Consider the following 17,096-nt stretch of genomic DNA (forward strand, 5'->3'; position numbering starts at 1 on the left):
CACAACCCCTACCTACTGGTTTGTTCCATCTGAGCATTTCGGAGGCTCCAGGGGTCAGTGATGGGCGAGGACACACTTCGTGTGGTTCCCGGGCCAGGGGAAGGGAGTTGGAAGCCAGGGCCCCCAGGTTCAGGGAATCACCACGCCCTCCGCCCTCCAGCTAATGTAGAGAGAGGAAGGGTCCCAGGAACACACAGAAGGAGGGACAGAAGCATCAGCACCGCCACCACTGCCTGTCCTGATGGACACGGGTCCCACGAGCTTGTTCTGGGGCTGGTGATGGCACAGGACACTACAGATGTCTTCCATCGGACCCTCACAGTCACCCTGAGGCAGGCCCGGACCCTCCATCACCCCGCGAGACAGTCCAGACCCTCAGTCACCTTGCAAGGCAGGCCTGGACCCTCAGTCACCCCCCAAGGCAGGCTCAGACCCTCAGTCACCCGGTGAGGTGGGCCCAGACCCTCAGTCACCCCGAGAGGCAGGCCTGGACCCTCACAGTCATCCCATGAGGCAGGCCTAGACCCTCAGTCACCACGAGAGGCAGGCCCGGACCCTCCATCACCCTGCGAGACAGTCAAGACCCTCAGTCACCTTGCAAGGCAGGCCTGGACCCTCAGTCACCCCCCAAGGCAGGCTCAGACCCTCAGTCACCCGGTGAGGTGGGCCCAGACCCTCAGTCACCCTGAGAGGCAGGCCTGGACCCTCACAGTCATCCCACGAGGCAGGCCTAGACCCTCAGTCACCCTGCAAGGCAGGCCCAGACCCTCAGAGTCGCCCTGTAAGGCCCAGACCCTCAGCCACGCGGCGAGGCAGGCCTGGACCCTGAGGCACCCCGCCCCATTTCTCAGAGGAAACGAGGTGCGGAACGTAGCTAGCTAGCAGGAATCTGGGGTTGGCCTCCACCGCTGACTCAAGGCCTGAGCCCTGACCTGCCGAGTTCGTATCCAGCAGCTGCGAACAGCCCTGCTTGGGAGCATTTCGGTCTCCCCCAGGGCCGCCTCTGCACCCACGTTCCTGCCTCCATCTGCTCCGCCTCCAGGCCCCAACCATCCACGTCCTCTCATCTCACCTGCTGCCAGGCCAGGCCCTGACGCCCTCCTACGGCCATAGCTCCACTGAGCATGCTGCCCACCCCCTTGCAATGTCCCCTCCATGCAGCCGACGGAGGCCGACTTGAGGGCACCTGACATCGATGGGCTGCAACCTCCAGGAAGAACCTGCACATCTGGGAGCCCCACCTGTCCTTCCCCTGCACGTTCCCCGCACAGTGCCCTCGTCTCTCAGCTCACCAGTGGCTCCCTTGTGTTCTAGGCTTCATGCAGTCCCCAGGCCTTTGCTCATGCTGCACCCTTCACCTGGAGCACCTGTCTCTCTCCCTAAACGCTCTGTCCACCTCTTACTCCTATTCTTTCTATCTGTCTATCTATCTATCTATCTATCCATCCATCCATCTATATCTATTTTGAGACAGAGTCTCGGTCTGTAGCCCAGGCTGGAGTGCAATGGCACAATCTCAGCTCACTGCAACATCCGCCTCCCAGGTGCAAGCGATTCTCCTGCCTCAGCCTCCCGAGCAGCTGGGATCACAGGCATGTGCCACTACGCCCAGCTAATTTTTTGTATTTTTAGTAGAGATGGGGTTTCACTATGTTGGCCAAGCTGGTCTCAAATGCCTGACCTATGATCCACCTGCCTCAGCCTCCCAAAGTGCTGGGATTACAGGTGTGTGCCAACACGACCGGCTAATTTTTGTATTTTTAGGAGAGACAGGGTTTCACCGCGTTGGTCAGGCTGGTCTTGAGAACTCCTGGCCTCAGGTGATCCGCCCGCCTCCGCCTCCCAAAGTGCTGGGATTACAGGCGTGAGCCGCCGCGCCCGGCCTCCCGAGGTGCTGAGATTACAGGCGTGAGCCACCGCGACCGGCCTATTCTTTTAAAGACTTCTTTACACGTGACCTTCACCTGGAGGCTTTTCCTTGATCCAAAACAGGTAAAGAATCTACTCTCAGAGTTCCTGGAAGGCCTGGGTATACGTCCTTCATTGGGCTGACACATTATTGCGAGACAACATGAAACCCTCCATCTCCCCTCCGGAACGTGAGTCTCTGGAGGACCAGGCCCTGCCCCTGGCCCCTGCCTACCTCTCCATCTTCCTTCCACACTGTCCACCCTTCACATTTTGCACTCACAACACACTGACCTCCGGCCAGGGCCTCCACATGCCCTGTTCCTTCTACCTCAGGGCCTTTGCACATGCTGTTCCTTCTGCCTGGAAGCGCTTCCCCCCTACTCCCATCTAACATTGACCCATCTTCTGGGTCCCAGTGTAGGCAGCACACTCTCAGCCCCTCCTGATCCCCAGAGTAAGTCACACCTTCACCCACGTGCCCACTGCCTGTTATCACCGTCAAAGCAACTTACCTGGGTAACTATTCAAATAATGCTCACCTCTGCCCACCTGTGCTTTAAGACCAGGGACTGTGTTGGTCCTGTTCACTGCTGTGCAGTCAGTGCCTGGCACATAGTAGGGGGTTAGAAAACGTCTGGTGGCAGCTGGAGGACTGAGGGGAGCCCCGAGCTGCAGCCCAGATGTCCCTGAGGGTCCCACGGGACACAGCTCCCAGCTCTGCGGCTAGAGTTTAGTACGCCTCTCCTTTCCAGAGACTGTGCCAGGTACTACAAGGCAGTGCACCCCAGGGGAGGGGATAAAATCATTCTCTCTTCCAAAGGGGCTATGACAGCATTTGGCTGCTGCTGAGTGAGAGAGAAGGTCAGGGAGAGCTGAAGGGAACCCTGGAGGGTCAGGAGTCCTGCTGGGCCCTGTCGAGAGCACGGTGGCGGAGCTCTCCTTGGAAACTCCTACCCTGCCCGGGAGGACACTTCATCTGCCTGGCGTCAGAGGACAGAGAGGGAGACGGACCGACCTCACCCACTGCGGGGGCCACATGAAGGAGCCGAGCCCTCCTGGCGAAGGGGACCAGTTAACTGTGGTGCAGATTCCTACAAATCACGCATGACTCCGCTCTCCTGGGGCGTTTCGAATTAATCTTTCCATCCCCCTTTGATGTTTCAGCTCTGTCCCCTGCAGGCTCATAACATCTAATTGCAAATTTTTTTAATTTGGTCCCACTTGGGAAATGCTTGCTCCCGTAATTGGCATGGGTTGAAGGATGAAGAGGCCCTTTTGGACTTATCACATGCCAGAGACGCCCCGCCCCTCTGAGGGACAGGGAGGGACTGGAAGGCAGGCAAGGCATCTGAGAACCCCCATCTCCAGCCACAGTGCACAGTCGGTGGAGATGGCCTGACCTACCCAGAGCTGAGAGGTCACTAGGCTGAGGGACAGCAGGAAAACCAGGGCCAGGCGCGGTGGCTCACGCCTGTAATCCCAGCACTTTGGGAGACCAAGGCGGGTGGATCACTTGAGGTCAGGAGTTCGAGACCAGCCTGGCCAACATGGTAAAACCCCCGTCTCTACTAAAAATACAAAAATTAGCCCATTGTGGTAGTGGGCACCTGTAATCCCAGCTACTCAGGAGGCAGGAGAATTGCTTAAACCAGGGAGGCAGAGGCTGCAGTGAGCTAAGATCGGGCCATTGCACTCCAGCCTGGGCGACAAGAAAAAAGAAAGCCAGGACCCCCAAGGGAAGAAACTGGAAGCAAAGAACTAGCGAGATTCTCAGGAGAGCACAGAGAAGGCCCTGGGGCAGCTTGGGGCTGGTTGTGCTTCAGCCTCAGGGGCAGCGCCTCGTCCACTGCAACAGACTTTTGTTCCCCCGTCTGACAGTGCCAAGCACTGGGCTATGACTGGGCATCCAGACATCAAAGCCTCCCTGTCTTAAGGGACTTGCAGTCCTACAGCTCAGTGACAGGAGAGAAGGCACATGAGGTGGTGTGGGTCCCTGCCGCCTGTTGATAGAAAGGACACAGGCTAAGGAGTCAGCTGGACCCAGGTGTGGGTTGCAGCCCTGCCACCCACAAGTTAAGTGATGTGGGCAAGGAGCTCAGCCTCACTTTGCTCATCAGGGAAATGGGGATAAATTCTGCATGGTAGTTAAATGAGTGAATGGCTTTGTCCAGGGCCTGGAGTGTGGCGTGCATCTGACAGGCACCTCTCTCCAAACATCTCTTTCTGGGCCCCTGGGAATGAATCTTGCTGAAGACAGGAGAGGAGCAGGGAGGCAGAAGGAAGGGACGGCCTGGGGGGCCCCAGAGGTACTCACTTGGCTCGAAGGGCAAGCTGCCGGTCATTGGGGCAAACCCACTGATCATTCCCGCTGCCGAAGATGGTGTCGGCCATGGCTCGGAGCACCCGGCTGGGGGTGGGGAGTCACATCTGAGATGAAGGAGGGAAGACGAAAGAGTGTGCATCATTGGCTGGGGTACAGATGGCAGACAGGTTCTCCACACCGTCTCCATGCACGATCCCCACTGATGCCTGGAATCTCACTGTGGGAACCACCTCTCCAGCAAAACACTCTTCCCTCAAGGCTCCTCTTCAGAAGGCTCATGATTCTAGGAGGGTGACCAGGTGGATCATGTGGCCGAGTGACAAGAGTGAACATGACTGGCAGGGCATCAAAAGGTTACAGTCAGAAAGGAGAGAGCAGGCTCACCCTTAGCAGTTTTCAACTCAGCCCTGGAGGCCATCTGCTCCCTGCCCCCTCCCAGTACAGCAGGGGCCGAACTGAGCACGTCACCCAGCAGGAGGGGCTGGGCCGGGGGGTGATGGCCAGACAGGCTGGGAAACCCTACTCCTTTCCCAAACCTGGGGACCTGGCTCTCCTTCCCAACAGACTCACACCAATGATCACAATGCCCTCGAGGGCAGGCAAGAGGGCAGGGGGTGGCAGCTACAACCAGGATTGCCACCCAGCACCATGCCAAGGGGAGCCGTCCATAGACACCGCCATGAAAATGGCACCTGGGGATCCCCCAGGGAGGTGGCCCTGCTCCAGGACCCCCTGAGGGCTTCACCTGTGCACTGTCTAGTGTGCCGGCTTTCTCCTTGCCTCCCAGGACAGGATCATCTTTGGTGGTCTATTATGAGGATGCCACGCATGCATTCTGAAGGGAGTGTGGGATGAGGCCGAGGGTATCTCAATCCCAGAGCAAGGAGGAGGGGCTCTCCTGAGCCATCCACACTCTGCTGGTCTAATCCCAGCTAGGCCAGTGGCTCTCAAACCCAAGACCCCTTTACACTCTTAAAAAAGATCCAGGTTCGAAATCCGTTTGACACTTCCTCAAAATGTTGAACACAGACTTACCATATGACCCAGAAACTCTACTCCTAGTTACACACCCAAGAATACCAAAACCGTACGTCCTCACCAAAAGCTGTACACAAACGTTCTTAGCAGCACTATTCATGACCGCCAAAAAGTAGAAACAACCAAAATATCCATCAACTGATGAATGAGGAAAATGTGCTATATCCATACAATGATTATTATTTACAATGGATTATTATTTACAATGGATTATTATTATTTACAATGGATTATTATTTGGCCGTAAAAAGGAATGAAGTGCTAATACCAGCTACAACATGGATGAATCTTTAAAACATCCTAAGTAAGAAAAGCCAGTCATAAAAGACCACGTATTGTATGATTCCGTTTATACGGTGTGTCCAGAATAAGCAAATCTAGAGAGACGGAAGGTGAGGAGTGGTTGTCAGGGGTTGCAGGAAGAGGGAAACAGACTCCCAGTGGGTTCAGGACTTCTTTTTGGGGTGGTAAAAATGTTCTGGATTAGACAGTGGTGATGGTCACACATTTCGAGAATACACTAAAACCACTGAATCGCACCCTTTAAAAGTGTGAATTTTATGGCATGTGAATTACAACTTCAGCACAAACACAGACCATGAAAAAAAAAATGAATTATAACTCATTCACAGGCCAGACATGGTGGCTGAGGCCTGTAATCCCAGCACTTTGGGAGGCTGAAGTAGGCAGGTCACTTGAGCCCAGGAGTTCCAGATCAGCCTGGGCAACATGGTGAAACCCTGTCTCAACAAAAAGAACAAAAATTACATGGGCGTGGTGTGTGCCTGTGGTCCCAGCTACTCCAGAAGCTGAGCGGGAGATCATCTGAGCCCAGGAAATCGAGGCTGCAGTGAGCCATGATTGCACAACTGCACTCCTGCCTGGGTGACAGAGCAAGACTATCTCAAAAAACAACAACAACAAAATGCCATAAAAAATTCTTGAGGCCGGATGTAGTGGCTCAGGCCAGTAATCCCAGCACTTTGGGAGGCCAAGGCGGGAGGATTACTTGAGGTCAGGAGTTCAAGACCAGCCTGGCCAATATTGTGAAACCCCGCCTCTACTAAAAATACAAAAAAGTTAGCTGGGTGTGGTGGCGCATGCCTGTAATCCCAGCTACTCAGGAGGCTGAGGCAGGAGAATTGCTTGAACCCTGGAGGTGGAGGTTGCAGTGAGCCGAGATCACGCCATTGCACTCCAGCCTGGGCAACAAGAGTGAAACTCCGTCTCAAAAAATATATAGATATATATATATTCTTGAGAACTCCAAAATACATGGGCTATGACCATTGATAGTCACCACACTAGAAATTAAAACTGAGAAAATCTTTAAAATGTTGTTAATTCATTAACAATAATAAACCCGTTAGACAGTCACATAATTTACATATTTTATGAAAAACTACACTTACAAAGCAATTAGACAAATGACACTGTTTTACATTTTTACAACTCTTTTTAATGTTTGACTTCACAAAAAACAGCTGGACCTTCATATCTGATTTTTCATTCACGCATTTGTGACAGGTTGTTTTGCTGAAGTCCTTGAAGGACATCCAGACCCTCACAAATATGTATGATGGCTGAAAAGCGGAGGGCTTTTTTTTACTTTCCAGAAATTGTAAATATTTTTCTTTGGGCTGGGCGCGGTGGTTCACACCTGTAATCCCAGCACTTTGGGAGGCCGAGGCGGGCGGATCACGAGGTCAGGAGATCGAGACCATCCTGGCTAACACGGTGAAACCCCGTCTCTACTAAAAATACAAAAAAATTAGCCGGGCGTGGTGGCAGGCACCTGTGGTCCCAGCTACTGGGGAGGCTGAGGCAGGAGAATGGCGTGAACCCGGGAGGCGGAGCTTGCAGTGGGCAGAGATCGCGCCACGGCACTCCAGCCTGGGTGACAGAGCAAGACTCCGTCTCAAAAAAAAAAAAAAAAAAAAAAAAATTTCTTTGATATTGCACCCAAACTCAACAGATGGTAATTTCTTAAAGATTAGTTCAAATGTGGCATCTGAAACCACATCAGTGAACTTCTCCTTTTCTGTACATTTGTGAGAGGATAAAACCCAGAGTCCTATTACTATTCTTATGGAAACACTTTTGACCTGTGGATCTCCAGAAGGGTGTTGGGGGACCCCCAGAGAGGCCAGGGCCCAGCTTGGAGAATTGCTTTTCTCGGCCAGTGCCAGCCATTTCCATGATGACCAGCAGAGGTAACATGCAGACCACCTCCACCTGACCACACAGGGTCCAGGCCACGACCTTAACCACACTGGTCCCTCTACCCCCATGGACACGTCCAGGCACCTGCTCTTCCAGATCAGACCTGACCCTCCCCAGTGGGCTGCCTCAGCAAAGAGACCTGGGCAGCCCCAGACCCCAAACGGCCAAGCGTGGAAATCCCATGGCCAGGCCCAGATCACCCAGGACCTCCTCAGATGTAGGCTCAATCTTCTCCCAGATGAGGCTAATGGACAAGCAAGGAAAGACAGGTCAAAAATGACACCGTCCTCAAACAACTTTAAATCAGTGCCCCATCCCAGCCTTTAGAGCACTATGGTTTGCTTTGCTTTTTAAAAACTTCAGTTATCTTGTGCAGTCACACTGCTCCACATGGGTGTGCAAAGCATTATTCTGTTCAAAGTAAACATTAAAATATACTACAGGCCACACGGGGTGGCTCACGCCTGTAATCTCAGCACTTCGGGAGACTCAGGTGGGTGGATCCCTTGAGCTCAGGAGTTTGAGACCAGCCTGGGCAACATGGAGAAACCCCGTCTCCACTAAAAATACAAAAATTAGCCAGGCGTGATGGCGCGCACCTGTAATCCCAGCTATTCGGGAGGCCAAGGCAGGAGAATCACTTGAACCTGGGAGGTGGACGTTGCAGTGAGCTGAGATCGCGCCACTGCACTCCAGCCTGGGTGACAGAGCAAGACTCTATCTCAAAAAAAAAAAGATCTGTGAAATTTTGGCTTTTATGTAAACTTACTAGAAGTCCAGGAACTAGTCAACTGTCTTCCTGAGCCTCAGTTTCCCCATGGGTACCCAACAGAGCTTGAGACAGGCCGGAGCAACCGCCTCCTGCAATTTCAATGCCTGATTTGGACCCTGCTGAGTTACATGAGGGAGGCGAGGGAGGCAAGCGAGGGAGGCAAGGGAGGCAGGCTGCTGGCTGCTCCCACGTGGGAGGTGGGAACTGAGCCCCTCCCCAGCCCAGTCCACAGGACAGAGAGGAGGCCGCGACAACTGCTTCCTCCATGTCCCCACCCCTCTCACTGCTATAGCTTCAGGTCAGAGGAGCTACAGAGCCAAATGCTGCAGAGATCAAGGGAGACGGAAGGAGCCAAATGCTGCAGAGATCAAGGGAGACGGAAGGATGTCGCCTCCAGAGCTGGGGCCACGGGCAGCGCCAGGGCAGGTTCATCACTGATGTCAAGTCTGTGGCTGACCACGTTCACAGGGGTGGCCCCGAGCAAAGGTCGGACATGAGGACCCAGGAGAATTCAGGCCCCGGCTCTGGGACGGCTGTGCACCCCCACCCTGGCCGTGGCTGGCACCTCAGAAGGCACAGCTGTCCTTCACTCGCACGGAGCAACCTCGGGACAGATGGTGGGAGAGGAAGGGCAACTCCAGGAGGCACATTTTAGGAAACTGCCCATTGAGCCAGCTTCGATCCTCCAAACCTCGTCAGCATGCACAGGCTCCCTGACTCGGCAGCAAGGACGGCCTCACCAGCTGACCCCCATGCCCGGCACCCCCTTCACCAGTGGGTCAACTATGCTCGCCACCACTCAGCACTCACCTCTTGGGCTCAGAGGGCAGGGAGTCTGGCCCTTCTCTCTTAACAGCAGGGTCCTGAAAACTCCAGAGAGCAGTGCCCTGTGCATTAAACACAGACTGCACCCTTGTACTCAGGTACGACCATTTGTCCTGGACAAAAATTAAACTGATGAGGGAACAAAATAGGGCCTTATAGAAGGTGAGTGGAAAAGCAGGGAAGGCAAACCCCCAAATTCAGGAGGAAGGATGGAAATGGCCTGGGGAGCAGAGGCAGGAGGTTTTGTGGACAGGGCTGATGGAGCTCTGCGGGGAGAAGAGGCAGGAGATTTTGTGGACAGGGCTGGTGGAGTTCTGGGGGGAGCACAGGCAGGAGGTTTTGTGGACAGGGCTGGTGGAGCTCTGGGGGGAGAAGAGGCAGGTGGTTTTGTGGACAGGGCTGGTGGAGCTCTGGCCACTTCCTCAGTAAACTAGAGACGTGATCCCCAGGGCCAGGTCTGTCTCTGAGGTCCTACCAGCTGGGACAGGTAAGAGGCTGGAGAAGGAGGGGCGTGTGTGTGTGTATGTGTATATGTGTATGTGTGTGTGTGTGTGTGTGTGTGTGTACAGGAGCATATTCAATGAGCACACAGGTCAAGGCTGCTGATGGGGAAGGCAGGCCCCTCGTGGGGAGGGTGGACGTTCCACCCAGGAGCCTGCCCAGAAGTGTTCAGTTCTATCGACATGAAATTTCCATTTCTCCTTCCCTGCTGGACTGTGGGCGCCCTAGAGGGTCCCTACATCCTCCTCCTTCCCTCCCTCCCTGATGCCCAGCACACAGCCTGCTGCAAAGTAGGTGCTCAGGGAATATCCATTTAATTCAACTGCATTTCAGCAGAGAGATGTGGCTTTCCCAGACAAGGAAGAATTTGGAAAACAACCCAGACATGCTCAGAGCAGACAGCTGGGCTCTAACCAGGCTCTGCAACTTGCTGACTCACCAGCCGTTTGTTCCTCAAGATTCCCCACGGGGTAGTCGGCCTCAAGGCAGCTCCACCTGACAGCTGAGCTCGCTCCTCGCTGAGGGGCTGGTGCCCCCAGGAGCCTCCTCTGGGAAGCTGATACCTCCGGGTGCCACCTCGACCCCGCCGGGCGACACACGCTGAGCAGAGGCAGCACTCGGGCTGGCCGGCCCAGCAGGCAGATGTTCCCGAGCCCTTGTAAAACCCCGCAGTACAGGGACTAGGAGGACCCAAGGGGAACAGGGAACGGAACAGGAGTTGCCGGTGATAATTTCCCGAAAAATTCCTAGGGGACAGAGGCTCATCAGCCCCAGGCAACTTCCTGAGACAGATCTGTAAAAACAACCCCTTCATCCAGGAGGATGCAATTCTCTCTCTAAAGTCGAGAGCTCCCCACCCCTGGTGTTAGTCACTGCCGACATCACTGCAGACACAGAGACGGCCATTAGAGCTCACCACCTCGAGTGTTAGTCACTGCAGACATCACTGCAGACACAGAGACGGCCATTAGAGCTCCCCACCCCGGGTGTTAGTCACTGCAGACATCACTGCAGACATCACTGCAGACACAGAGACGGCCATTAGAGCTCACCACCCCAGGCATTAGTCACTGCAGACATCACTGCAGACATCACTACAGACACAGAGACGGCCACTAGAGCTCACCACCCCAAGTGTTAGTCACTGCAGACATCACTGCAGACACAGAGACGGCCATTAGAGCTCACCACCCCGAGCGTTAGTCACTGCAGACATCACTGCAGACATCACTGCAGACATCACTGCAGACACAGAGACGGCCATTAGAGCTCACCACCCCAGGCGTTAGTCACTGCAGACATCACTGCAGACACAGAGACAGCCATTAGAGCTCACCACCCCGGGTGTCAGTCACTGCAGACATCACTGCAGACACAGAGACGGCCATTAGAGCTCACCACCCCGGGTGTCAGTCACTGCAGACATCACTGCAGACACAGAGACGGCCACTAGAGCTCCCCACCCCGGGTGTTAGTCACTGCCGACATCACTGCAGACACAGAGACGGCCATTAGAGCTCACCACCTCGAGTGTTAGTCACTGCAGACATCACTGCAGACACAGAGATGGCCATTAGAGCTCACCACCCCAGGCGTTAGTCACTGCAGACATCACTGCAGACACAGAGACAGCCATTAGAGCTCACCACCCCGGGTGTCAGTCACTGCAGACATCACTGCAGACACAGAGACGGCCATTAGAGCTCACCACCCCGGGTGTCAGTCACTGCAGACATCACTGCAGACACAGAGACGGCCATTAGAGCTCACCACCCCGGGTGTCAGTCACTGCAGACATCACTGCAGACACAGAGACGGCCATTAGAGCTCACCACCCCGGGTGTCAGTCACTGCAGACATCACTGCAGACACAGAGATGGGCATTAGAGCTCACCACCCCGGGCGTTAGTCACTGCAGACATCACTGCAGACACAGAGACGGGCATGAGAGCTCACCAGCCCGGGCGTTAGTCACTGCAGACATCACTGAAGACACAGAGACAGCCATTAGAGCTCCCCACCCCGGGTGTTAGTCACTGCAGACACAGAGATGGCCATTAGAGCTCACCACCCCAGGCATTAGTCACTGCAGACATCACTGCAGACATCACTACAGACACAGAGATGGCCATTAGAGCTCACCACCCCAGGCGTTAGTCACTGCAGACATCACTGCAGACACAGAGACGGCCATTAGAGCTCACCACCCCAGGCATTAGTCACTGCAGACATCACTGCAGACATCACTACAGACACAGAGATGGCCATTAGAGCTCACCACCCCAGGCGTTAGTCACTGCAGACATCACTGCAGACATCACTGCAGACACAGAGACGGCCATTAGAGCTCACCACCCCAAGTGTTAGTCACTGCAGACATCACTGCAGACACAGAGACGGCCACTAGAGCTCACCACCCCAGGCGTTAGTCACTGCAGACATCACTGCAGACAGAGAAGGCCATTAGAGCTCACCACCCCGAGTGTTAGTCACTGCAGACATCACTGCAGACATCACTGCAGACACAGAGACGGCCATTAGAGCTCACCACCCCGAGCGTTAGTCACTGCAGACATCACTGCAGACACAGAGACGGCCACTAGAGCTCACCACCCCAAGTGTTAGTCACTGCAGACATCACTGCAGACAGAGAAGGCCATTAGAGCTCACCACCCCAGGCGTTAGTCACTGCAGACATCACTGCAGACACAGAGACGGCCATTAGAGCTCACCACCCCAAGTGTTAGTCACTGCAGACATCACTGCAGACACAGAGACGGCCATTAGAGCTCACCACCCCAGGCATTAGTCACTGCAGACATCACTGCAGACACAGAGACAGCCATTAGAGCTCACCACCCCAGGCGTTAGTCACTGCAGACATCACTGCAGACACAGAGACGGCCATTAGAGCTCACCACCCCAGGCATTAGTCACTGCAGACATCACTGCAGACATCACTGCAGACACAGAGACAGCCACTAGAGCTCACCACCCCAAGTGTTAGTCACTGCAGACATCACTGCAGACACAGAGAAGGCCATTAGAGCTCACCACCCCAGGCGTTAGTCACTGCAGACATCACTGCAGACACAGAGACGGCCATTAGAGCTCACCACCCCAGGCGTTAGTCACTGCAGACATCACTGCAGACACAGAGACGGCCATCAGAGCTCACCACCCCAGGCGTTAGTCACTGCAGACATCACTGCAGACACAGAGACGGCCATCAGAGCTCACCACCCCAAGAGTTAGTCACTGCAGACATCACTGCAGACACAGAGATGGCCATTAGAGCTCACCACCCCGGGTGTTAGTCACTGCAGACATCACTGCAGACACAGAGATGGCCATTAGAGCTCACCACCCCGGGCGTTAGTCACTGCAGACATCACTGCAGACACAGAGACGGCTATTATGCAGCCTGACGTGGTCACTCCTGGGGGCTGTAGGATATTTGATCCTAAAGAGAAAACACCTTAAATTCTCACATCAGCCACCCCCATGGCGACTCTTAACACCTTAATGTAACACCTTCCAACTTTTCCTGGGCATTTATGTACAAATTGTAATAAAATTGGGTTCTTACTGCATACACTGCTTGCTGGTTTTTAAATAAAATTGGGTTCTTACTATATACGCTGCTTGCTGGTTTTTTAAACCACCTTGTGCTTTCCCACAGTATTAAAGTTCTTTAAAAACATGATTTTAAACTATAACTTAGTATTCTGAATACAATACGTTTTACCATCTTCCTGTTTGGGAGCACATGGATTGTTTCCAATTTTGCTCGATTATATGCAGCACTGAAATGGACATCCTGGCAGATAAATCTCTGACGACTGCCTTAGGATAAGTTCCCAAAAGGGAAATGAAGCGCATTTTTTCAGCGTATTTTTTGAGATACCTTTTCCATAGTCAGGTTCACAGCCACTCAAAGCTGTCAGCTGCAGGCCTCATGCTTGCTCTCTCCAAAGTGCACCTAAAAGTGTCCACCACAGAAATTCTGCTGGAGGCAGCTGTGTCTTGGTAGCCTAATCTGTGGATCTCCAATTTGATGGTTTCAATAAGGTAGACGATCCTCTATTCCCCAAAAAAATAAATAAATAAATAAAATAAAGGGCCTCTTCTTTGCAAACAGTTGCATCTACTTAAAAGAAGGCTTCTATCTCCTTAACAGCATTTGTGGGCTCAGAAGCTGGTAAAGCCAGCACTGGCTTGAGACCCCTGAGTGACCAGTGGCTGGGGCCGGTCACATGACACCCCTCCAGCCGACTGTTCCCTGCCCCGACTACAGGGTCCCGTAAACGGGCCTTGGGAGCTCATCCCCGTACAGGCTAGGAAGCAGTGCGCATAGTCATCACTCCAGGAGAACCGCGGCTCGACCCTGACCTTCCAAAACTCTCAACAGCCACAGCACAGTGAGAAAAACACCAGCCGCCCGCAGCTGTCTGTCTCTAACACGTATCAGACTTTGAAAAACATATCCGGAGGCAAAACAACCTGCCTCAGAGAAGCCTGGCAAACACCCACGGAGTCTCCAGCCCATCCACTGTGGGGGGACAGGGACAAGGCAACCACCCCACTAAGTGCGGCTCCTTCTCCCCACGCCTTCCCCCAGGGCCAGCCCATCCACTGTGGAGGGACAGGGACAAGGCAACCACCCCAGCAAGTGCAGCTCCTTCTCCCCACACCTTCTCCGAGAGCCAGCCCATCCACTGCGGGGGGACAGGGACAAGGCAAGCACCCCACCCAGTGCGGCTCCACCTTCTTCCAGGGCTGTGATCGCTCCCCACCTTACACCCTGGCATTTTCACCTCTTCGATCTTGTTTCAGGGACACGTTCACTGATATAACTGAGGCTTCAGACTCCTAGGGTGTGGCACGAACGAGCGCGCTTTCATCCAGCCACAGGGTCCGACCCAAGGTGAGCGTGGGCAGCAGACCCGAGCTCCTGAGACCAGCGGATATGCTTGGCTGGGGACACATTCCCAAGAGCACAGCCACACCGTGACCCCCGAGCGACTGTGACAAAGGGGGCCCGGGTATGAGGGTGCAGGTGTCCGGGTCAGACTATCTCTATGGTGAGAATAAAGGAAATGATGCAGGGTGAACAGTGGGAAGGAGGCGGCGGATGGAGGGGCTGGGGGAAGTCGCTGTGCCCAGGACACCCACGTGCGAAGGCCAACACCAGCGCTGCAGGACGCCAGTTCATGTCGGCCACAGAGAGGGGGCTCAAGTGCATTTTCCACACCAGGGGTGGCTGGTGCCCTCTGAGCCGCTGCATCACGATGCTTAGAATGAAATGCACGGCCCGGCCAAGAGTGGCAGAACCGCCCGGCCGGCCCGTAGACTGAGGAGGGGTAATAAATGGTGGTCGTGAGCCCCCAAGTTTGGACAGGTATGCTTGTCATGCAGTGTTACCCCAGCAATATATAACGGATAAAAATGGCATCTGGCTGATAAAATCCCAACCCTGACCTCAATGTCCAGAACTATTCAGTTTGATTTTCCACTTGTGGTGGAAAGGCCAAAAGACCAGACGAGGGAGGCAAACAGGAGACACAAGAGGCAAGCAAAACCCACTCCCCTCCCCTCCCAGGTGCCAGAGGAAGTACCCCGCGGAGAGGGCCTGGAGCCTTCGCAGGTGGCCCCTGCAGGGCTGGAAGAGAGGCTTCATCCCAAGTGCTAAATCTGAGCTGGCGTCCAGAGGGCTGGGTTGAAAAGGGGCTGGAGGCTGCCTCCAGCCTCCGTAGGAAAGCACACTGTGATCTGTTAGTCACGTCTGCCCCCAGCGTGGAGGGAGAACGGCTGCACATTTGCTGCTGCAGAGTGTGCCATCCCACTGGGCGCTGTGCCTAGGCCAGGGCGACAGGGAGGAGATGGGGTTTAAAAGGAGGGAAAAGAAGCTGGGACAAACATAAAAGAATACTTGCCACCGAGCCGGCGCTTCCCGAGGCCTCGAAGACACGGTGTGGGAGCCCGTCCTTCAACACAAGGTATTAATATCCGAGGGAACCCTTAGCAACAGCCCTGACATCTGCTCTGTTACTATGATACAGGAAACACGAGGAGGGCAGCAAGATAAGGTGAGCCCAGACGTCAACATTTCCTCCACCTGTCAGGCCGCGCTGGGAGGATTAAAGACTCAGAGAGGGAGCCTCAAAGGCCTGTCTAAACGCCCAAGGAACCACTCACTCGGAAGCGTTGCAGGCTGACTATGCACCAAGCGGGCTCGAGTGGATTCCGGAGTTGAAGCAGGAGCCCCAGGGAAACCAGTGCCTGACAAACCTCCCTCAAACTCCACCGTCCCCGGGCACCCTGCCAGGTCTGCCTGCTCGGGGCGGCTCCCCCTCCTCCCAGCTCCGATGCTCCTCCTCTCTTGCCCGGACCGTGGCAAATCTTCCTCATCTGCCTTGGAACCTGCTGGGGCTCCCCGTTGTCCCTCTTCACGTACAGCCAGAGAGACCATCCTTACAGCCCAGGTCAGGCCGTGTGATTCCCCTGCTCAGAAACCTTCGGTGGCTCCCCACTACTAAGGAAACAAGCCCTAGCTGCCCTCAAGGCCGTCCATGATCTGGCACAAACCACCCTTGCATTCTGCCAGCCACCCCTCTGCAAAACTGGTGCTCCAGCCACCAGGACCTTGAGGCATTGCAGCCGCCCAGCCTTGTCTCCGGCACCCTCTCACCTGGAACGCCTTTGGTTCATGCTGTCTACCTCCTCCACCTGGGGGTGGCCCAGCACCACCTCCCCTGGGAATTCTCCAGCTCCTCCCATCTGGCTTCCATTCGGCTTGAGCCCACCGCCCTCCCGTCAGCATTTCATTCCGCCCGCAACCTCGGGGGCCTTTACCTGTTACCCCGATGCCCAGACATGGTGGGTCCAGTACCCCTTCAGGGGACTAATTTAACCGTCAAGAGTTTGCCACTCACTGGAACTATGTACATCGGTTACGCACCAATAATTTCTTTTTTGAGACAGGGTCTTGCTCCGTTGCCCAGGCTGGAGTGTGGTGGCACAGTCAGAGTTCACTGCAGCCTCCAACTCCTGGGCTCCCGTGATCCTTGCATCAGCCTCCCAAGTCGCTAGAACTATACACCTGGCTAATTTTTTAATTTTTTGGTAAAGACAGGGTCTTGCTCTGTTGTCCAGGCTGGTCTCAAACTCCTGGGCTCAAATGATCCTCCTGCCTCAGCCTCCCAAGTAGCTGGGACTATGGGAGTACGCCACGACACCCAGCCTGCCAACAAAATTTTATCTTAAAAACCGCCTCACGGCATAAGGCTCAGCCTCGCTGGCCTCCTTAACCTGCCTCTTTCCCTCTGCCACACACAGGCTCTCTATGGACCCTCCAGCCCCTGCTAAGACCCCTCCAGCCCCTGCTAAGACTCCTGCAGCCTTTCTTGCCTGTGTGCTTTGAGGAGCAGCAATCCTGGACATGCCACCCAGGACCCCGTCCAGGAGGCACCCCCACTTGGTCACAGAGCTAAGCGTCTGCTC

At 54.6% G+C, this 17,096-nt stretch overlaps 1 protein-coding gene across 26 annotated transcripts in view; it reads right to left on the reverse strand.

The window, feature by feature from the left end:
- RPH3AL (rabphilin 3A like (without C2 domains)) overlaps nucleotides 1-17,096 on the reverse strand; it is a 232,033-nt gene that overhangs the window by 126,262 nt on the left and 88,675 nt on the right. For 20 of the 26 annotated variants that reach the window (XR_010153183.1, XM_063799494.1, XM_063799491.1 and 17 more), the window contains one exon: nucleotides 4,226-4,338. Coding sequence is in view for 24 of the 26 variants with exons in the window: in XM_063799494.1 (XP_063655564.1) it covers nucleotides 4,226-4,302 (77 nt within the window). In the remaining 2 variants the exon portion in view is untranslated. Of the gene's footprint in view, nucleotides 1-2,450; nucleotides 2,517-4,225; nucleotides 4,339-10,032; nucleotides 11,006-15,529; nucleotides 15,913-17,096 lie in introns of those variants that run through there. The other 6 variants (XM_054670934.2, XM_054670933.2, XM_054670929.2 and 3 more) reach the window with 6 other exon arrangements.

The sequence above is a fragment of the Pan troglodytes genome, chromosome 19, assembly GCF_028858775.2.
Source record: "Pan troglodytes isolate AG18354 chromosome 19, NHGRI_mPanTro3-v2.0_pri, whole genome shotgun sequence".
NCBI lineage: Eukaryota > Metazoa > Chordata > Mammalia > Primates > Hominidae > Pan > Pan troglodytes.